At 37.0% G+C, this 19,776-nt stretch overlaps 1 protein-coding gene across 50 annotated transcripts in view; it reads left to right on the plus strand.

The window, feature by feature from the left end:
- Positions 1-19,776, plus strand: part of LOC114480326 (receptor-type tyrosine-protein phosphatase delta) — a 486,676-nt gene that overhangs the window by 383,137 nt on the left and 83,763 nt on the right. For 30 of the 50 annotated variants that reach the window (XM_028474353.1, XM_028474375.1, XM_028474397.1 and 27 more), the window contains exons 11-12: positions 13,105-13,250; positions 16,312-16,453. In XM_028474353.1, the coding sequence (XP_028330154.1) occupies positions 13,105-13,250; positions 16,312-16,453 (288 nt within the window). Of the gene's footprint in view, positions 1-13,104; positions 13,254-16,311; positions 16,454-19,776 lie in introns of all 50 variants that reach the window. The other 20 variants (XM_028474351.1, XM_028474374.1, XM_028474368.1 and 17 more) reach the window with 1 other exon arrangement.

The following is a 19,776-nucleotide window of genomic DNA, read 5'->3' on the forward strand; positions in this document are numbered from 1 at the left end:
CCAAAGACCCCCATTTAGATTTACTGCTGGTGGTTTAGTAGACATTTGAATGCAATCCAGCTGATTAAAAAGACAGTAGCTGAGCATGATGGTAATATAGTGGACTATTCCCAGTTTAGCTTTTCAATCGGCCAATAAATCATTTCTTACCAATTCTTATATTTCCCAAGATTAATATCGATATGAAAATGAAAACCAACTATGACATTATTACATCCGGCTCACTCAAACACTCTGCTCTCAGTGGACTTGTTTTGAAGATAAGTCTTTATGATTAATAGAATGTCTTATGCTTGTTTCACATGAATCTTTCCCCCCCAGTACAGTGGTAAACTTGCGTTGACAGTTATTTTTCTACGAATTGGAAATGTTCATTTTTAATCTGTTTTTATTTCTTCTTTATCTTTGCACTTTGCCTTCTGTGTTGATTCGTTACATTTTTAAAATGATAACTTCCAGACTGATATCGGTTCGACAAAAACTGTCTATAAGACAGAAAGCAGCTTTTACAATCATTTTGTTTTTCTTAAGATCTTGTTTTCACTGTAACTCAATGTACTGAACTTAGGATCAATTGCAAGATGGCTAAGCAGCTGCTAGAATCCCAGTTGTCATCCTGTAGGGCTGCTGGAATATGAGCTAGTTTCCCCCATGCCTGAAAAAACACAAAGCGGCTAATGTGTCACTTCTTATGATCTCAGAATTGGCACTCGTTAAAACTGTCTTGGCATTCCATATCCATAAAACTAGTTTATATAAACCTATATTTGTAAACCTGTGAATGTATTTTTATTTATTATACGTCTATGGCAGGGGTTGACAACCCTACGGAGCCATTTGTGTATCAGGCTCTCTGCAAGGAGAGCCTGATACACAAATGGACACGTTTAATGTGAAATCTCAGCACCAAATCATGCACCAGGTCAAAGATGTAAAGGGAGCATGAGAGTTCATTCCACTCAATATAAGATACTTGTCAGTGTGAGTGCCACAGTGAAGCCCCGCCTCCTCATTGATAGTAAGAGCAGCATGAGCACAGAGCAATGCATTAGTCCCACAGTTTGTGCTGCTGAGTAAAGTCGCTTAAAAACCTCCATAAAGTTGTTCACAGAGAAAAACTATTTCTGAGACGATTTAATATTAAGGATGAACACGAGTAAAAATTGCATTTTTGCGAGTGCTTTTTCTTTTTTGGGATGGGACAGGTGGTACCGAGATGGCCAATTCTTTCCGTCCTAATGCGACGGCTATTGTTGTTTTTGACGTCATCAATTTCCAGATCGCCACATACCCAGGATTCGGTTTTGTTTAAGGTGACGAATCCAACCTTGAACCTTCCGACATCATCACTAAGAATTCCCATCGTTCAAACACTCAGAAACAAAACATAGCCAGTTTGAAACCAGCCTCAGTTTTAACAATTGAGCGCAACAGTCATGAGTTAGAAAGTGGACCAGCTTCATCTTGAACACCAGTTTACCATGACATTTTACTATTTCCTTTCCTTTAATGTAAAATATTAGATTATCCACAGCCTTTTGCTTTGACATAAACACACACAGGCTATTTATTAATAGTGAATGATCTGTGGCTCTCAGCCTCTTGTTTCTTTGGTGGGTAGGGCCTAAATAGCTCTTGCCGAACCCTGGTCTATGAACTCAGATTATGTGGTAAGCTTTTCCACACTGTAGTTGAGGGTAAAGACAATTAGGTGAATTTCCTCCTTTAAGGAAAAAAGACAGAAAGAGGGTAATTCTGCTTTAGCGAGCCTCAGTTTAATTTGTTGCTTATTTGAGTTTCCATTCCTTTTTTTTTTTTTTTACCATGCATACTTTAAAAAAAAAATCTTTTGCATGTAAAGCAAAGCCGCTGCTTTGGAGATTGCCATCTGCTTGTTCAGTCATGCTGATATTATTTGTATCAATCTCAGACAAAAAATGTGAATCATTTGCCACAAGTATCAGAATCCTACAGCATTGTGTTCCCCGACTATCTACACATGTCATTGCATTGGCAGTAATCTGACATGGTCAAAGACTGTTTATCACTTTTCATGTCTGTGTGCAGGCTCCCCGACGATAACTACTGGCCATTTTGCTGCAGCGCTGCCATTTAATGAATCGTTCCATTGCCTAGTGGATAACAGAATGAACGAAAGGCTTTTTTGTGTTAGTGGCTGCCACTGCCTATCCTATCAGATAATTAACTTTTTGCAAATAGACTGCTCTGACTACCAAACAGGGTGAGCCAGCGCAATTAGAATTACTTATCGGAGTTCTTTCTTTATTCCAGACATGAGAGGAAAAACAAACAAGACAAACAAATTCAAATTTCATACTCCTTGCTTGACTGTTTTTCAACAAATGGTCACAGACCAATTGGCTCTGGCTCTATGTATTCATACACAAATGAACACAGAATAAATGAGCAGAGATGAAAAGGGAGGTCTCATCGATAGTGAAGCTTCTGTTAGAGTTCAACAAAACACGCACAAACTCTCCGATCTTTGAGATGTTCTTTTCCATCCGTTTCACAGCTTTATATACTGTTTTTCTAATAATTAATTTTGTTTTCCTTCTGTTGGGTTTCCACTGCAAAGGGAGGTGGGCTTTCTTGTGTCTAATTTGCCACAGCAGCAATTCAAGCTGGAGCTTTTAAAGCGTTGGGGGCCTTTTGAACAAAGCCATCTGTTTGAGTGGGTCGTTTTATTAAGTGACAAGCTGGATCTCTCTACCTTGCTAATGTGTCTCTTGGGAGACGGCAGTAGCTTGTGTTCATATGCGAGTCGAGTGAAAAGACCAAATGGAAAGAGAATGAGGCAGGAAAGGTTCAATCCTTGTGTGGCAAACAACATAATATAGTACAAATGAGACGACAGGGCAGACACAGCTTGAAGTCGGAGCGGTTCTTGCCATTATGGACCTACATACACACTACGTGTTACCTGTCCAAGACAAAACACACTGCCTTTAGGCAGCAGTTTCTAATACTGCAATGCTGGAACACACCAGCGTTCACTGCTTGGAGAAACCTGACCTCGCAGATGTGACTAACTATTAGATTAGCGCAGTGTTATGAACTACAGACAGAAGTAATTTGGTCATGTTTCTCATCATATCTAAGGCATGTATCCAACTTGAGGCATGTGGGCCAAATAAGGCCCTTTAGAGTACTCTTTTCCAAATGGGATACACAATGGCACTACAAGGGGTACTTGAAGAGAGTGAGTGGAAATTTAACAATTGACAGCATTAAAAATATGGGGTTTTATAATGTTCATTTATCGTAAAGAAAAACAATCATATCAGTGATGATGGAAATTATCTTGAGTAGAACATAAATTGAAAATACAAATGTCAGTCTTGGTCCCTCATAAGGTGGAAAATGACCAGAAATACTAAAAAATAAATTGATTTAGGAGGCACTAACTACAATTTCATTTCACTTTTTTACAAAATGTGTTATGACTCATTCATGCCATCATAGTTGTTTCTTTTTCATAGTATTTTGAGCAAAATGTTGTAGTCAGACAAAAAAGGTAAAAAAAAAAAAAAATTGAGAACCTGAGTATTCAATTTGGCTTGCATGAGAAAGTAAAAATGACAGAAAACATGACTCATTGTGTAAATTACCAACTAGTTCAGTTGTAGATATCTCAGCCTCCTCAAATACACAAATCCAATTATACTTCACAACATTTGCCAGGGTTTTCCCATCCTTACATCACATGACTGCAGTCATTTTCTCGCTCAAATCATTGAGAGAACTCTCAATTTTTCCAACATTTCCAACATTTTTGGTCAAAATATTTCCCCAAACTAAATAGGAATTTGAACATTTTCTTCAATTTAATCTGCAGCCCACTTGAGCTCAAACTGCTTTATATTTGACCACTGAACTAAAATAAGTTTGACACCCCTGTTCTAACGGATCACTATTTACTTGTTTATTTTTTGTTTTTTTCTCTCCAAATACACAACATTCGCCAGGGTTTTTCCATGATTACATAACTGCAGTCCTTTTCAGCTGAAATTCTTGAGAGATCCCTCAATCTCTCCAAAATCTTGCAATTGTGATCAAATTATTTGACAAAATGTATCCAAAGTAAATAAAAATTGGTCACAAAATCAAGGAAATGTAAAAACCCAGCAGGGCCTGCCTTACATTAAATATGATTTATATGTGGAAATACAAACTAGTTCACATTGATTTTTAGTATTTTCCCCATCTTTAATCTGTGGCTAACTTGAGCTCAAACTGCTTTGTATTTGACCCCTGAAGCAAAGTAAGTTTGACACTCCTGATCTGATAGATGTTACATTGATTGCATTATTTATGTTAACTTATTTAGTATTTTTTTAAATTGTATTATTTAATTAATAGTCATGTTTTAAACTGTTTTGTAGCCATGCAGGGTTAGAGGCTGAGGTTTCTGGTCATTTTGTTTGTGTTAAATGCTTGATTTTAGGCTTATTTTTTTAACAAAAACATACAAATAAATACATGGTGATGGATTATAATATAAGAGCATACACTGCTATATACAGTGGGGCAAAAATGTTTGTGCAAGTTGTCCCACTTAAACAGATTAGAGGTCTACAATTTCCATTATAGCTACACCTCAACTGTGAGAGACAGTATGTGAAAAAAAACATGTAATCATATTTTTAAAGAATTTATTTGTAAATTATTGCTTAAATTACGTATTTGCACAATAAGTGGCTGCCAAAAACTTTTTGCCCCATTGTATACCCATCTGATCAAACCCTATGTTTGCCTTTGAATTGGTTTAGGAATATTCCCACACCAATAGCATTGCCTGCGTACAATAGGACATGCCCTGCTCCTCTTTCTTTTTGTTTTTTTTCAGCCTCGTCAAAGTATCTGTCAGTGTGCTGAATGTGGGACGTGAGCATTAGCCAATCTTTTTGAAGCCTTTGCCGTTGTCTGTGCAAAAGTGCCTGTACTCCAGCAGAGTTATAGCCAGAAGCTCCGAGCGTCCATTGAAGCGCCACTGAGCATGAGTAATATACACTGAGGTTAAGAAATTCCCATTGGAATATGATTATTGCAGCCTTGGTCAGGGGTAGAATGTCTGGCAAGAGGAGGACAGTGCAGTGTTTATGTACTGTGTGTTTGTGTTTTGTTTTGTTTTTTTTTTATCTGCCTTTGAAACCTCATTGGAAGTAATGATATGCATTTATTTAGACACAAGGGACTTTCCGCCTCAGAGCCAAATAAGAGAAACTGACCCGAACAAAATTATTCAGCAACCCAAGTGTCTCTGTGCAGATTCTATGTTAATGTGTCATTAAGTTGTATTCTTGTAAATTGTATTAAATTAGTTTTACATAATGACTGTTTGGAATTTTTGCTGAGAGAGCACTTTAAGACACTGGGGGATGGGGAGCAGTGTGGGGGAAAAAGGCTTGTATTATAAACTTCATTATGTGTGACAAGCAGCACAGTATTGATGGAAGACCGGGTCCCCGTCATTGCACAGCAGCAAAACCTTTCCTAGTGAATCAAAGAACTATTCCTGATCCAGTAATTAACAATCACACGAGGTCGTATCCCTTTTCAAGTTATCGCTAATTGCAATACGAATTCCAGATTCCATTTACAACGAGATTAGCATTGAGTATGCAATGCAAATCAGCCAATGGTTCTAATTACGCTCCCAGTCTTTTTCTTTTAGCGTAGACCCCTTTGACAATCCAACGTATTGTGGAGTTTGTTCCCTCAGCATTAGCAGACACATTTTGGTTTTTAATCATAATGCTCCAGATAAAGCTGTGTGTTTGTTCCTGTGTGATTAGCGTGTATGGTTTATCAATGTTACATTGTCCCATTTTTTTGTCACTTATCTCTCTTTGTATCACTGCTTAAGATGTTAAACCTCAAATATTACTCACTTTTTACCCTTGGGGTCAATCTGACCTAATTGTTGACCACGTTTTTATGTTAGGCACATATGTCCTGTTCTCTAGCGCCACCATCAGGCCAAACTTATAAATTAATTAATCACCAAAATAGTATGAACCCTATTGGTTGTGGTGATGATATGACTTTTCCTGCAGCGCCATCAAATAGATATAGATATTTTTTTTTCTTTTACAGAAACGAGAACTGAGAATTATTAGTTGAAATGGATACAGGGAAACATACAAACCCAATATTTTTACAACGAAATGTATTAAAATGTCATAATTTTGCAGAATACAGCATTTTAAAAACTTTGTCTAAAGCTCATTTAAAATGTTATCCACAAAACTGCAAAAACAGACTCATACTCGCCTACATCACTTTTACTGTGAAAGAGCTGTTCCAGATCCTCATTGACAGTAAACATTTTCCTAGTTTTACACAGCCAAAACAGCTGGGGGAATGATAATTTATGCTTAATCAGTTTCACCCATCAAATTAGGAAAAGTCATGAAATATGAAGCAAAAAATATTTTTTTGAATGATAAACATTGAATGATAATAGGAGGGTTAAACTTGATCAATTACTTGTATGCATTTGCATTCACGACTGTCAACAATCTCAACCTTTATGTAGATAGTTATTTAAAGTCAAATGTTAAAGGCACAAACACTCCAACATGACACTTTGCCTCCTCTCTGACATCACCAGTCCAATTTGCTTGCTGCCTTTGTGACAAACCCTCAATATCATAGAGCTGATACGCCGCGGCTTAAAAATGTCGAACGGGGTTAATGGCATATTTAAATGCTGCTTTCTTCCTGCCCGTATGTACAAAATGGAGCCGAGCATTTGCACAGAGCCACCCAATGCGTTAGGATTAATTATCACCCTCAATAACCCCGCCTCACCCTGTAAGTTAAGGATTCAGAGAGGAAATGGCCCCCTTTCATGCAAATTAAATGGAATACATCAACTCTGAGAAAATTGTGAAAACAGAGTCATCTTGAAATGGCATCTGTACCAAAGTGGAGCTCCACCTTTAAAGTCAGTCAATTCACGTTCAGTCTTTGATTCATGTTGTTAAATGGTTTGACGGATCAAACTATACAGTCTATGGAGAAGTTCTTTGGGCTTGGAATGAAAAGATGTTCATATCTCATTGAGATCAGAGATTAAATGCAATGTTTGGCTAAGAGTTAAGATCATATTTAATAAGAAAAATGCAAATTAACAAAAATAATCAAAAGCCAAGGATAAGTAGAAAGAACTTCCGATATCACACGGCTTAGTCAGCATTTTTCGCCCTATTAGATTAAATGACTTGTTTTTGTTTGTAATCAAAAAAACTATATAGCGTCTTAAAAGTCCATTTCCTTATAGATTCCAGAGTTTTATAGGTCATGTATTTACTGACTGGTTTACAGTTAATACCAAGTTGTAAAGCAAATCTCATGAATATTTGATGTTTGATTGTCAGTGGTTCCCAACCTTGTTTCATGTTTATTAAAGTGTGTTCCAATTACAAAGTATACGATTAGCGCACAAAGAGACAAGATGCGCTACCTAAGATATTGTTATACTACAGTTTATTTGAACTACATTTATATTTAAGCATAGAATACAGTAATTCAACAATTATTGTGTGTGATGTGTTACTTCGAAAAAGAATGATAATTCAAAAAAATATAAAAATATAATTTCAAGCATTTTTTTTTTCTTTCTACAAATTACTAGGCAACTGCATTTTAATTCCAGGCAACCCCACATGGGGTCCCGACCCAAGGTTGAAAAACACTGGATTATGCAATACTTGGAATTTAGATAACCATATGAAACACTTAATATTAAAAATATGAACAAAGTAACAAATGCATGGTAATATCTATAATTTGCTTAATATTTGACATTCTTTTTTGAAGAAATATAATTTCCAGGTTAGTATTTAAGGAACCCCAAAGGCCCTACTTTGTCAAAGAAGCTGATAAACTATACTAAAGAATGATTTTACATCATTCCATTCCCTTTAAATCATTTTATTCACCATATTTCAATGATTACAGCTTTAAATACATTTTGCAGTAGCCGCAAGTGCAAAAAACGTAATCTCTCCGCGTCGTTAAGACAATCCATACATCATTTGTGTTTATCTAATAGAAATAAATTAATTTAATCAGAAAGCAGTGTGGCCAATCAGCCCTGTGGACATGGATGTTCTGAAGAAGAGTGAAGGAAGGTTCTTGCTTTATTTCAGCTTGTTGTTGTGCCAGCATTTGTCTTTTATTGTGAAAGATCCCTCCACTCCCTTTTTTTGGTCACGCGGGATTAGTTTGTGACCAACAGTAAGGTGCATTTACTCCGTTACATTTAGTTAAGTGACTTTTTGGGTAAATTGTGCTTTTACTCCTAGTTTTAATGCACTATACTTCTGACTTTTACTTGAGTATTTTTGTGAAGAGGAAACGCTACTTTTACTCCAGAACATTGACTTACATTTTGCTCACTACTTTAAAAAAAAAAAAAATCTATATTATTGCTTGCACGACCGATTTGTTTTGGTTTGTCAGGGAGATTTCTGCCTCAGTCGCAGTCACATGACTCTGTTTTGTCGTCACGAGCGGTGACGTCGGACTCATTTCACCTGTCAAACAGAGCCAGGCAGTCACGTGACTGCGCACAAAATCCCCGCGGACCTACACACAGAAAAAAAGTAAAACAACGGCAGAAACGCGTGCGACTCGCAGCCAAAAGAGACAGAACACCTCTGGATCACTTTTTTTTTTTTTTTTTTTTTTTACTTGTCTGCACATGCTGTCAAAGGTCAACACCACAGGAAGTGCAATCATTATGAGACCGCAATGCATATTTTGTTGTTGCAATAAAATACATTGATTTATTTTATTGCTTAATTGTGACCATCACCAGCCCTCCCTAAGGAAGGGTAAGAAATCTTTTATTATAGGGAGGATATAAAAAGGGAGAGCAGTGTTACACCTAAGTGGAAGGGGAGGGGAAAGGGAGCAGGGAGGAGAGACTCAATTTTCTAATTGACGTTCTCGCTCTGATTAAAAAAAATACTCACCAGTTACTCAGCACTTGATTAGTTTTTTTTTTACTCACTCTTACTCGAGTAACTATTTGGATAACTACTTTTTACTGTTATTTGAGTCATGTTAATTTAAAGTAATAGTACAAATTTTGGCTCCTCTACCCTCCTTATTTTTTTGCATATTAAATGAGATGTATATATAAGTGTATGGTAGCGCATACAACCAGTCATCATCATAACTTTAGTGTTTATATTACACATTTAAAATGACATTTAAAAGGCCGTGATTTCTATATTGTTGCATGAGTCAGTGAGTGTCTGGCGTCATTTGTCTCCTAACTGCAGTATTCAAAGAAAAACAAAGGTTTCAATCAGCTTCCGTCTATCTTAAGCCATACAAGCAGTCGACCAAAATGGATGTTTGTCAGCGGCAGACCTAAAATGGGGGGTATGATGGCGACATCAGCGGCCATGTCTGTGAAAACACCATTACCTTTATGTCACGCCTCAATCACTTTCCATTCAACAATGATTCTCCTCCCTCCGCCGCCGCCTCCCCTCACACCCTCAGTGCTGATCCAGCCAACATGCTGTAGAAGTCTATTACAGCTGCTGTAGGGAGACATACCGGGATATAATAGATGCCCGTAGAGCGAGAAAAAAAAACAAAAAAAAACAGGTTGAATAGCATATCAATTACCCGTCAGCCCCCACTTGGCTGTGTACCAGTGTTCACAACACCCTAGCTAGAAGGAAATATAAGGTGGTGGTGCTTTCTGCTGTTCTTACCACCTGCCGCATGTGTCTGCAGGTCAATGAGAGACATGTGAGAGAAGGCCTGGGTTTCTGTTTACAGCAGAAATGTGAGCAAACGATTCAAACTCGTTAACCGTCAACAAAAAATAATAATAACATAGGTGGTTCCTCTACATCTCTTCATCCCAAGGCTCACCACCAACTGAAAATGTTAAAAAATCAAACTTTGTAGCTCATATTAACAATATAAGTCATTGTCATCAAAGTGCCTTGAATAGGAATCAAATAAAGACAAAAAAAAAGTTTGACATTTCATATTTCTTCTTTCTAAAAAAAAAGTGCAAAATGCAGTCATTCTTATCAAAGTGTCTTGAATATAAATTAAACAAAATAATAATTATTATTATACTTGATACACGTTGTGGGAGTGATAAAAGTGAGTTAAAAAAAAAAAAAAACAAATCGTTAAATATGATTAAAACTACAATTGCACATTATTCTGTTAAATATTTTGTTTTATCTAATGTATATAACTATCTTACATTTATCATAATATATAATCATATTATTATATAATATAATTATATTTATATAAAGCATTTAGAAGTCAATTTTGGTCTGTATTGTTAAATGTTAAGTGTCAGATTTCATCCAAAGGCTGTTATGGACGTATTTGATGTTCAAGAATAAAACAAATCTAGTTTATTAACATGAATGATGACAACTGAGTGGCAGTTGTCTGTATTTTTTTTATTTTATTTTTAATTTTTTTTATCGCATTGGCATATTTGCAGACAATAATTTATTAGTTTTCAAAAAAATTCCCACAGCACACCTGACAATCTGGTGGTTGAAAAACAGTGTTGTACATTTCCATCACTTTAAGAGGTCTTTTCTTTTTGGTTTATTTTTTATGTCTTTGTCCAGTAGACTCGCTAGGACCCTCAGTGCATTCTCAATGACAATCACAAAGCTTGGAGGCACTTATCAGAGTTACGAATGGTGAACTGATGCATCTGAGGTTGAAGAGAAGTGATCTTTTTGTTTAACTAAAAGGAACAGGAAATTGTAGCTTCCACTATCATAACAAATGAATTTCCTCTTGATGTTTGTCTCCGTCTCTAGCAGAGAGCTCGTACTTCAAGTGACGGATTTCATGTTTTTTGAGAAACAAATGGACTTTTGGACAATAGTAGTAAATGGATCAATCAAAAAAAAAATAAAAAATTGAACAAAAACAACCATCTTTGGAATGCTTCTTTCATCTTTTCAGAAGAATATATATTTGTATTATATTAATATTCTTTTCAATGTGGGTTTAAATTCAATGTACCATGTGTTTTTGCTAATTCAGCAAAGTGGGGAAGATAAGTTATTTTTCATGTATTGAGTCATTCCATGTCATTTAAAAAAAAATGAAAAAAAATTCAGGATATCCCACGCACTCAAAAAGATCTGAATTTTTTTTACCAATTGCTCTGTGATTAATCAATAGGCACACTTAATTTTTGCACGTCCTTTCTTCCAATATCTCAGCAACTACACTGCATAGGAAACTGAAATTTATTTATATATAATTTATTATCTCGATATAATATTTATTTAACAATCTAAAAAAAATAGATGAAGACGAAAACAAGTGAACAAATCTCAACAAAATCTCGATAAAATAAAAATAAAAAGTAAATTTCAATGTAATTCACATTTGATTTGTTTGACAAGAATATGTAAGAAACCTCGGCTTGTCAAGTCCTACCGCCATTGTACACCAGTAAAAAATGAGAAATCCAATGAAATAAACTAAATGGACGGTACAAATAAATACTCCAACAATCAAGCTATTAAGAAAAACAGCATAAAAACGAAAAAAAAAAAAATGAACATCAACATAATTTATTTCTGAACTTTTCAAAGATATATGTTTTGTAATTTTTTTCAAGCTGCATTATATTCATACTTAGTTTTTTTTTGTTCAAAGTGTTTTTATTGTACATATGATACAAAACAGAAGAAAAGAAAAAACAATGTCTTTTTTTTTTGCTTATAACCCCCATCCCACAGAACACTCCCACCCTGTTGCACCTTAAAAAAAAATTATCAATAGAATAGAAATATGAATACGACATCATTCTGATAGAATAAGTGAGGGATCCACCTGTTTGATTTGATCCAAGATGGGTTGCCAGAGAGTGAAAAACTTACTGGCACAACCTTTTATAGAATATCGTATCTTCTCCAGTGGTCCATGAGACAAAAGATCAACAAACCACATTCTAAACGATGGAGGGTATTTGTCTTTCCATTTAAGCAGTATAAGCCTTCGGGCAATAAGTGTCGTAAACGCAATCACATCTTTTTGTTTTTGATTACATTTTGAAAACTGAGGTACAATACCAAATATTGCAGTTGTGGCGCCCGGTTCAACATTAATCTAAAGAAATCTAAATATGGATTCCCAACCCAAAAGTGTGTCAATTTTGAGCAGAACCAAAACATGTGAGATAGAGTCGCTGGTTCAGTTTCACAGCGATCACAGTGGGGGTCTAGGTCAGGTTTAAATTTCATCAGTTTCACTTTTGACCAACGCAATCTGTGAACAATTTTAAATTGAATTACCCTATGTCTTAAACAAATTGAAGAAGAATATAAATTATCTATTACAGATTACCATACGTCTTCAGGGATTACAGTTATAAATTCCTCCTCCCACTTTCTTTTGACACGAGACAATGATTCCAAATCATAGGAATTAATAATAGTATAGATTTCACCAATAAGTCCTTTGGAGTTTGCATTCAAGTCCAAAATATATTCATAGTTAGTTCAATGGTTTTATCAAGGTCGTTCTACAAAACCACCTCACAATTGGAGAAACACACTTTTTAAATGAGTCCAAGCTTACTGTTGTTTCCCTTTACAGTTATAACCCCAGTCTATATAAAAATATCTGCTATACATCCTATCTGGTGGACATTCCAGCCCCTTAAAATCAGAAACAAGTTTTTTGGGGTTTGGGCCTTTGCATATGCCTCAGCACCCTGTAATTTTACCTTTTTATTACCAAGAAAACCAATGAATAACCTTACCGATAAAAACTTGTATATTGCAAATCTAAATGAAGAAAGGGCTTTGTAATTGTTGCTTTTCTGTCAGATAGAATTGTGTATGAATTGCCTTTTTTTTAACTTCAGTGAAAACCATTTTTCCTTGCACTATAAAGTCAATTCAGTCCCTGACCCGATCTCTAAAAACAATCCACTTTAAAGCTCAACTCTGCAACTCTGTACTCTCATGTTCCCAGTTTGGTAAGAGCTATGTTTAGCAAGCTAACATTTTTTTTCCGTTGTGTGTTTTCTTTTGTGTCCCTCTCCAGCACCACCAAAGTTTTTACGAACCCCCAATGACCAAACTGGCGTACAAGGAGGCGTGGCATCCTTCATTTGCCAAGCCACTGGCGATCCACGGCCGAAGATCGTGTGGAACAAAAAGGGGAAGAAAGTCAGCAACCAGAGATTTGAGGTATTAGGTCTATTGTTCTGATGTAAAATGCTCGACAAAAATGGGAATGCTTCAGCACTACATTTGGCTCTGCTTTGCACATAAGCTCCTCTTCTCATCCGCTTGCTTGCTTTACGATCCTGACTTGCCACCACGCATTAGCAGGCTCAATAATTACGCTGGCCAGGCTTTTTAAACATGCATTGGTGTTAATGAGGGAGTTTACAAAAGATTTGGAGACACATTTTTTTTTTAATTAACAAAAGACAAGGAAAGAGCAATTGAACAAAACGAAAAAAACAACTTGTGGTGTGACCCAGATACGTTCATTAGCATCAGGCCACGTTTGCCAGCTTCATGCAAAGGGAAAGGAGAAAGCAGCACTTTCTCCCTTTTCGAAAATTATCCTTTTGCTTCGTGGCATCTCCATCTAAACGCATGCCTTATCCCTATTTTTGGCTGAAGCCTTGATTTCTGGTCAGCAATAATCTGCACTTTGGCTCAGTACCCATGACAAATAACTCATCATCTCAGAACACTGATAAGATTTCTATTAATTTCTCTGTCAGTTCTCGGGACTATCATGGTGTCATTTCCCTCCCCCGATGCTCGAGATGCCATATTTGCTCGCTACCACGCAGCAATAGCTCCAACAGGGCTTGGAGGACTCCCTCTTTGCATTTCATACGCACAGAAATCTAATCAGAGTTCATCGTGTTTGCATCACGGGTCGTGTTGAATGCTAACGCGCTAGTTCCCATTCCTTCACTGCCTCACAGGGCTCGCCGGCTGCCGCCATTCCACACCCAATTAATCGTGCTTCATCTTCTAACAAAACCCCATTTCCTTTTAGACCTTTCTCAACTTTGTCTTTAATTTGCTTTTTTTCTCACTCTGACAAAGAAAAAAGAGTTGTTGTTTTTTACCATCACTTGCTGACACTTCTGTCTGTGGTTACTGAGATGTTTAAAATGTATTGTTATCCCGTTATATTTCCAGAAAATGTGATGTTTTAAAATGTTCGTAGGCCTCTCTGTGTGTGCGTGTGCGTGTGTGTGTGCGCGCGTGCGTGTGCGTGTGCCAGAGGCCCTTTAATTGAAATCTACCTCTATGCTTAAAAGATTGAGTTATGACAAAGGGCTTTCAGTGAGTATATCACCCAGCATGCAAGAAAAAGCTGGATAAGCTACAACAAAACACCTGTTTGTGAGCATTTTATGTGTCGTTTTGTCCAAAACAGTGGGTCTTCTGTCTTCTTGTAGCACTATTTCACCTCATGGTATTACTGTTCGTTACCGTTTTACCCAACCAACATTAACCGTTTGTGCTCGTTTCTGTCTCATTGACACAACACGCTTTGTGATTCATTTTCCTCAAGGGAAGAAAAAAGAAGAAAAAAAGCTTTAAGAGTGGGATACATCAAGATTTTAAATTTGCCGACATCATAAAATATGAGCAAATTTCCCTGATCATTAACTATCCCCATTCTTAAAGTTAGTCAGCTATATTGATTATCTTAACAGCTAATGAAAAGTATACATAAAAACCGATTCAGCTGGAAAAAGAACCAGCAATTCAACCAGTAAAAGTGATGACCCACAAAATTTTACCTGGGCCTATAATACATATATTATACAAATAATATTTTTTGGCTTTAAGTATTTGTGCAGTTTAACCTTACTTAAATGTAAAAGTTGAGATAAAAAACTGTGTACTGTTGGTTCTTTGGTTATTCCGTTTTAAATCCAATAATTGTTGTGGTTATTTTTGTTTGACCGATTTAAAACCTAAACATAAAAACAGAAAAATTAAAAACCAAACAAGCAGCGTGTTCTGTTTTTAAAATAAATCTTGTTTCGTTTGTGTGGTATTTGGATATTCACGGGAAAACTATGGACGAGAGCTTCTTGTTTTAAGCTCACCACACAGAGGGAACCCACAGACGGGGGCAGATTTTTACTCTCAAACAACTGATGAACTGCTGAATTGAAACGTTATTAATACATAAATAAATAATAATAAAAAATGAAGTTATGAAAAGTAGGCACATGATATGGGATTAAAGGAACCAGAAGTGGTGTAATGAATTGACTGGTGCCATTTGTTTCTTGTGATCAACTTACGTCTGTGTTGACGGATGCCGTCAGTGCCTCACAGTATTGTAACGCGCAAAATAAATATATTTACTGCCCTCAAAAAAGCTGCAATGTGTTCCCGCGGCGGGCGGATGCCGATTTTGTCGTGGGGTAGGTGGGCGAGTAGATTATCACAACACCGCTCAATCCACCACTTTATATCTAGACACTGAGCGCAGGATTTGCTCATTCTCTGTTCCAGCCGACTTGCTTTCTCAGTGCATCACTACAAACAACAGACTAGTGAGTCTATGGAGCACCCGCGGTGTCCTCCATGTTGTAAACAAAGCACTCAGCTGCTAAGGGAAGCAGGAGGGTCAAATGTCATCGGCTGCTGGTCGTTTAAAACTTTTTCACTTATTCAATTTCATATCGCCGTTTTCATTATTTGCTAGTCACTGTTTTTTGGCACCTAAAATATTTGTATATTGTGTAAGTTATATAAAAAAATGGGAAAACTGTAATGAAAACTTTTGACCACTGGGTGGGGGGCAATGCCCCCCCGGCCCCCTGCAAACTCCATGTATGAACATGCTACAATATAATTTTATCAAACACAGCAGAGTAAAAGTGTGGGTAAATTTCCAAATATCACACAAGCAGAAGATTTAAATTTAAAGCAGAAAAAAGCTGCTTGTCTGTTTTTTTTTTTTAATTTTCTTCTGTATTTATGTTTTGGTTTTACGCCAGTGAAACAATTTGATTTGGTTTTAAAATGGAATAACCAAAGAACGAAGGGTACGCATATTTACACGGATTGATAAACCATCATCCAATCAGAGACAGGCAGTTTTCTCATCGTGTCAATCATCATCAGTCTCGTTCGTTAGCCAAAGTGTTTATTTAAACAGTGTTGTTTTTCATCTGTTCTTTGTCTCTGCTGAAGGTCCCTCACGCATTGGGAACAAAAAATCTCCTTTAACATATCCTGTTTCTCGCACCTGCAGGTGATCGAGTTCGACGACGGCTCTGGGTCAGTGCTAAGAATTCAGCCGTTGCGCACGCCCCGAGATGAAGCCATATACGAGTGTGTTGCCTCCAACAGTGTTGGGGAGACGAGCGCGACCACCAGACTTACAGTTTTACGTGGTAGGTTCTTCAAAAGCAACCTTTACAAGACTGAATTAACACTGACAACTAATGACCCCCTTTTTTCACCCAGGTAAGATCTTGTTTTTCCTCATTTCAGTATACACACACACACACACGTTGTGTTTTCCGTCTTGATTTAATGCATTAGCCATTTAGCCAAGTAAGTTTCCATTTCTAAGTGCCTTAAATAATTTGCATACAAATTTCTGACACAATAATTAAGATGCCAGTTAAATTATGCAAATAGCCATTTATTCCTGGCCCTCAGTGGTTTAATGGAAAAGCTCAGCAACAATCTTTGAATAAGTCATTTTTCATCTCAGAACTCCAGCGTTGATATGTGTTTGACCATGCAGAAAATCAGCTTATTTTTAGCAGCACGTTAAAATAAAATCAGTCAGAGATAATAATTATAATAATAACTCAAACCATGCTCTATTATACACAAAAAAGGTAATAATTCAGTCTAGACCAGGGGTTCTCAACCTTGGGATCGTGAGCGAGACACTGGGAAGGGGTCGCCAGATGCCTTCAAGAAACTAAGAATATTTTGATGACATATTATTACATACATTTTTTTCTGCAACTAAACCTAACTTATTTTAACCTATTTTCATCACTTTTCTTGCCATATGTTTGCTCCTTTTAATGCATGCTTGCTGTATTACTCTTATTTCTGCCACTTCTCCATCAAATTCCAATGCTTTTTCTGCACTTAATATAAACCCTCTCCGCTATCTTTCCCACCTAATGTCACATATCTTGACCCATTATTGCCACTTAACCTCTTCTCACCATATTTCATGCTTATTTTTGCATATTTAACCACATTCACCCATTATTTGCCAGTTTAAACTAATTCTTTTAAAATTGCATCCCCCATTTCTGCAACTTTTAAGTCAATATCAAAACTTTGAGCTCTTTTTACCACTTTCTGTTAGTTTTTGGCCACTCTAATTTACAACTTTAAACATATTTTTGTGGTTAAACCATTTTTGGTCACTTTTAACCCATTTCATTTCTGATTAAAACAATGATTTACATCTATTAGATGACTATATACTATGGTTCAAAAAATAAACTTCCTTGATAACAGTGGATATTATCCAGATAAATAAATAAATGTGGTTATCACAGATTCATAGAACAATGGACCATCATTTTTCTGACTTTAAGAATGGCCCCTAAAAGAATCGGCCCTAAAAAGCTTTTTATTTATAGCCCTGTCTCCACATGACTGTTCTTCAATGTTCATGTCTGTGTTCAACCACCTTCAGGTACAGTGGGGGTCCCCGGTCTCTGGCCACTTTTTTTGGGGGGGTCGTGGGCTGAAAAGGTTGAGAACCACAGGCCTAGACCATGTGTGGCAATATTATTAATATTAGGAAGTTTAGACTTTACTAGCCTAGTGTTGAGAAGTAACTTCCAATTGGAAGACAGCGGTGCCATGACTTGTTGGACTGTCGATGGAGAAAAAAGCTTCAGTGGGGGAAAAACTCCTTAGGTTGCTTGAATGAGATGGGCTCCATTATGTTCCACAAGTACACAACATGGAAATGAGTTCCTATTCAGAACTGGGCTTCCAACATATGGAAAAAAATAGACGGTTTGTCAGTTTCTGAAGCTCCACCAACATCTCTTCCCTCTCGCTTCTTATCTCACCAGTGAGCCGACAAAAGGCCCTTTGCACTGTCTCAGAATGAAAAAGAAAGGTGGCACGTTCACATGCAGTTCTCTGCCTGTTTACTTTGGAGCTCAGTGTGTGTGTGCGTGCATGTGTGTGTGTGTGTGCACTCAGCATGCAAAATTGCACCTTTCCTATTCCCTTTCACTCGTGTTCTATGACCGTACTTTTCGCTTTGCTCCCCTTCGCACACTCATTCACAGACACAGACAGACACACACACAACTCAATAGATCACCAACGGACAGGTAGGCTCTGCCGTTTCTGGCTCTAGGATCGAGCATTAGCATGTTTATTAGAATTTCCATTTTTGCTCTGCTGCTTGCTCTCCTTTCCCAAGAAAAGACTCAGTGCAAACATTAAAATGTGCTTTCTTGCTTGCATCGACTCACATGGGTATGAATCCATTTTAGAGGCCTAAAGTATGATCAGAAATACATGTTTTTTTTTCTTTAGCATTTTTGCCCAAGGGCCTAAAACAGAGCAGTTTCATATAAAGTGGGCAGCAGATTTTAGGTGAGAAAATGAGCCATTTCAACATGAATGCTCCAAAGTTTGAACTTCTACATATAAATGATATTTAAAGTATGTAAGGCAACATCAATATTCAAGCAATAAATGACATCTTTTAAATAGTGTGTTAAATATTTTAAGAAAAAAGGCATAATTTTGGAAAAACCAAGAGTTCTTTGAACTAATTGAGATATAGAATGCAGTCAGGTATCTATTTTTTTCTGCCATTTTAATTTCTCTTTAGGGCCGAATTAGTAGCTCTAAATGGCCATATTTGGCTCCTGGGCCTTGAGTTTGACACATGTGCTTTAACTGATTCCAAAGGTCTTGGATTCAGCAGTTTTGTCGGAATAAACCAAGGGATCTGTTTACAAAAAAGACAGCATCCATAATAATTATCAAGTCACTTCATTTAGTGGTTACATCAGGCCTAATACGTATAAAGCAACTGTTCGCTTAGTTCATTTAGGCTCCAATGATCTGTGGAAACAACTGTCAAGCATCTGTTGTGCAAAGCTCGCCACAGGGGGAGGTGCTTGCAACCATAAAGGAACAGCACATTGTCGTAATTGCCGTGTTATGAAAAGAGGGGACTTGGGGTGACAAATCCAAAGTACAAGAGGTTATTAGTATTCGGATGGGCCTTGGAGTTGATGGGAACCGCCATTAGTAATGAACTTCCAGGCTTAGAGAAGCCATTTGCATGAAAGGCGAGCCCTGAAACGTAATGATATTCCAAGTCAAATCTGCCAGGCGTCACCATGAGGTATTGGTTTTTCTTTTTTAGACTTTTTTTCTGCACTTTCTGTTTTGATTAACAAAAAGATGGCCCTAATTACGCATTTAAATCAAGCTAGATTTGATTCGCTGAACCAATGAGGACTGACAGTTAACTAGAAGAGAAAAACCCCAAAATAGAGCCCCACGGGGTCTGGACCGCTCTCCTGGCAGTTGTTCCGAACAGACCGATGTGTGCATTTGAGTGCTGCAGTTCATGATTCAGGCATTATTAAGGATTTATATTGCATCCTCATCCTCCCATTATGCTGTCAACAGCCATTTCCTGTGCCCCACACACAAGGCGAGCAAACTTATGCCGCTGTGCACAACTTGACAGTAGAAG

Source organism: Gouania willdenowi, chromosome 18 (genome assembly GCF_900634775.1).
Source record: "Gouania willdenowi chromosome 18, fGouWil2.1, whole genome shotgun sequence".
Lineage (NCBI taxonomy): Eukaryota > Metazoa > Chordata > Actinopteri > Blenniiformes > Gobiesocidae > Gouania > Gouania willdenowi.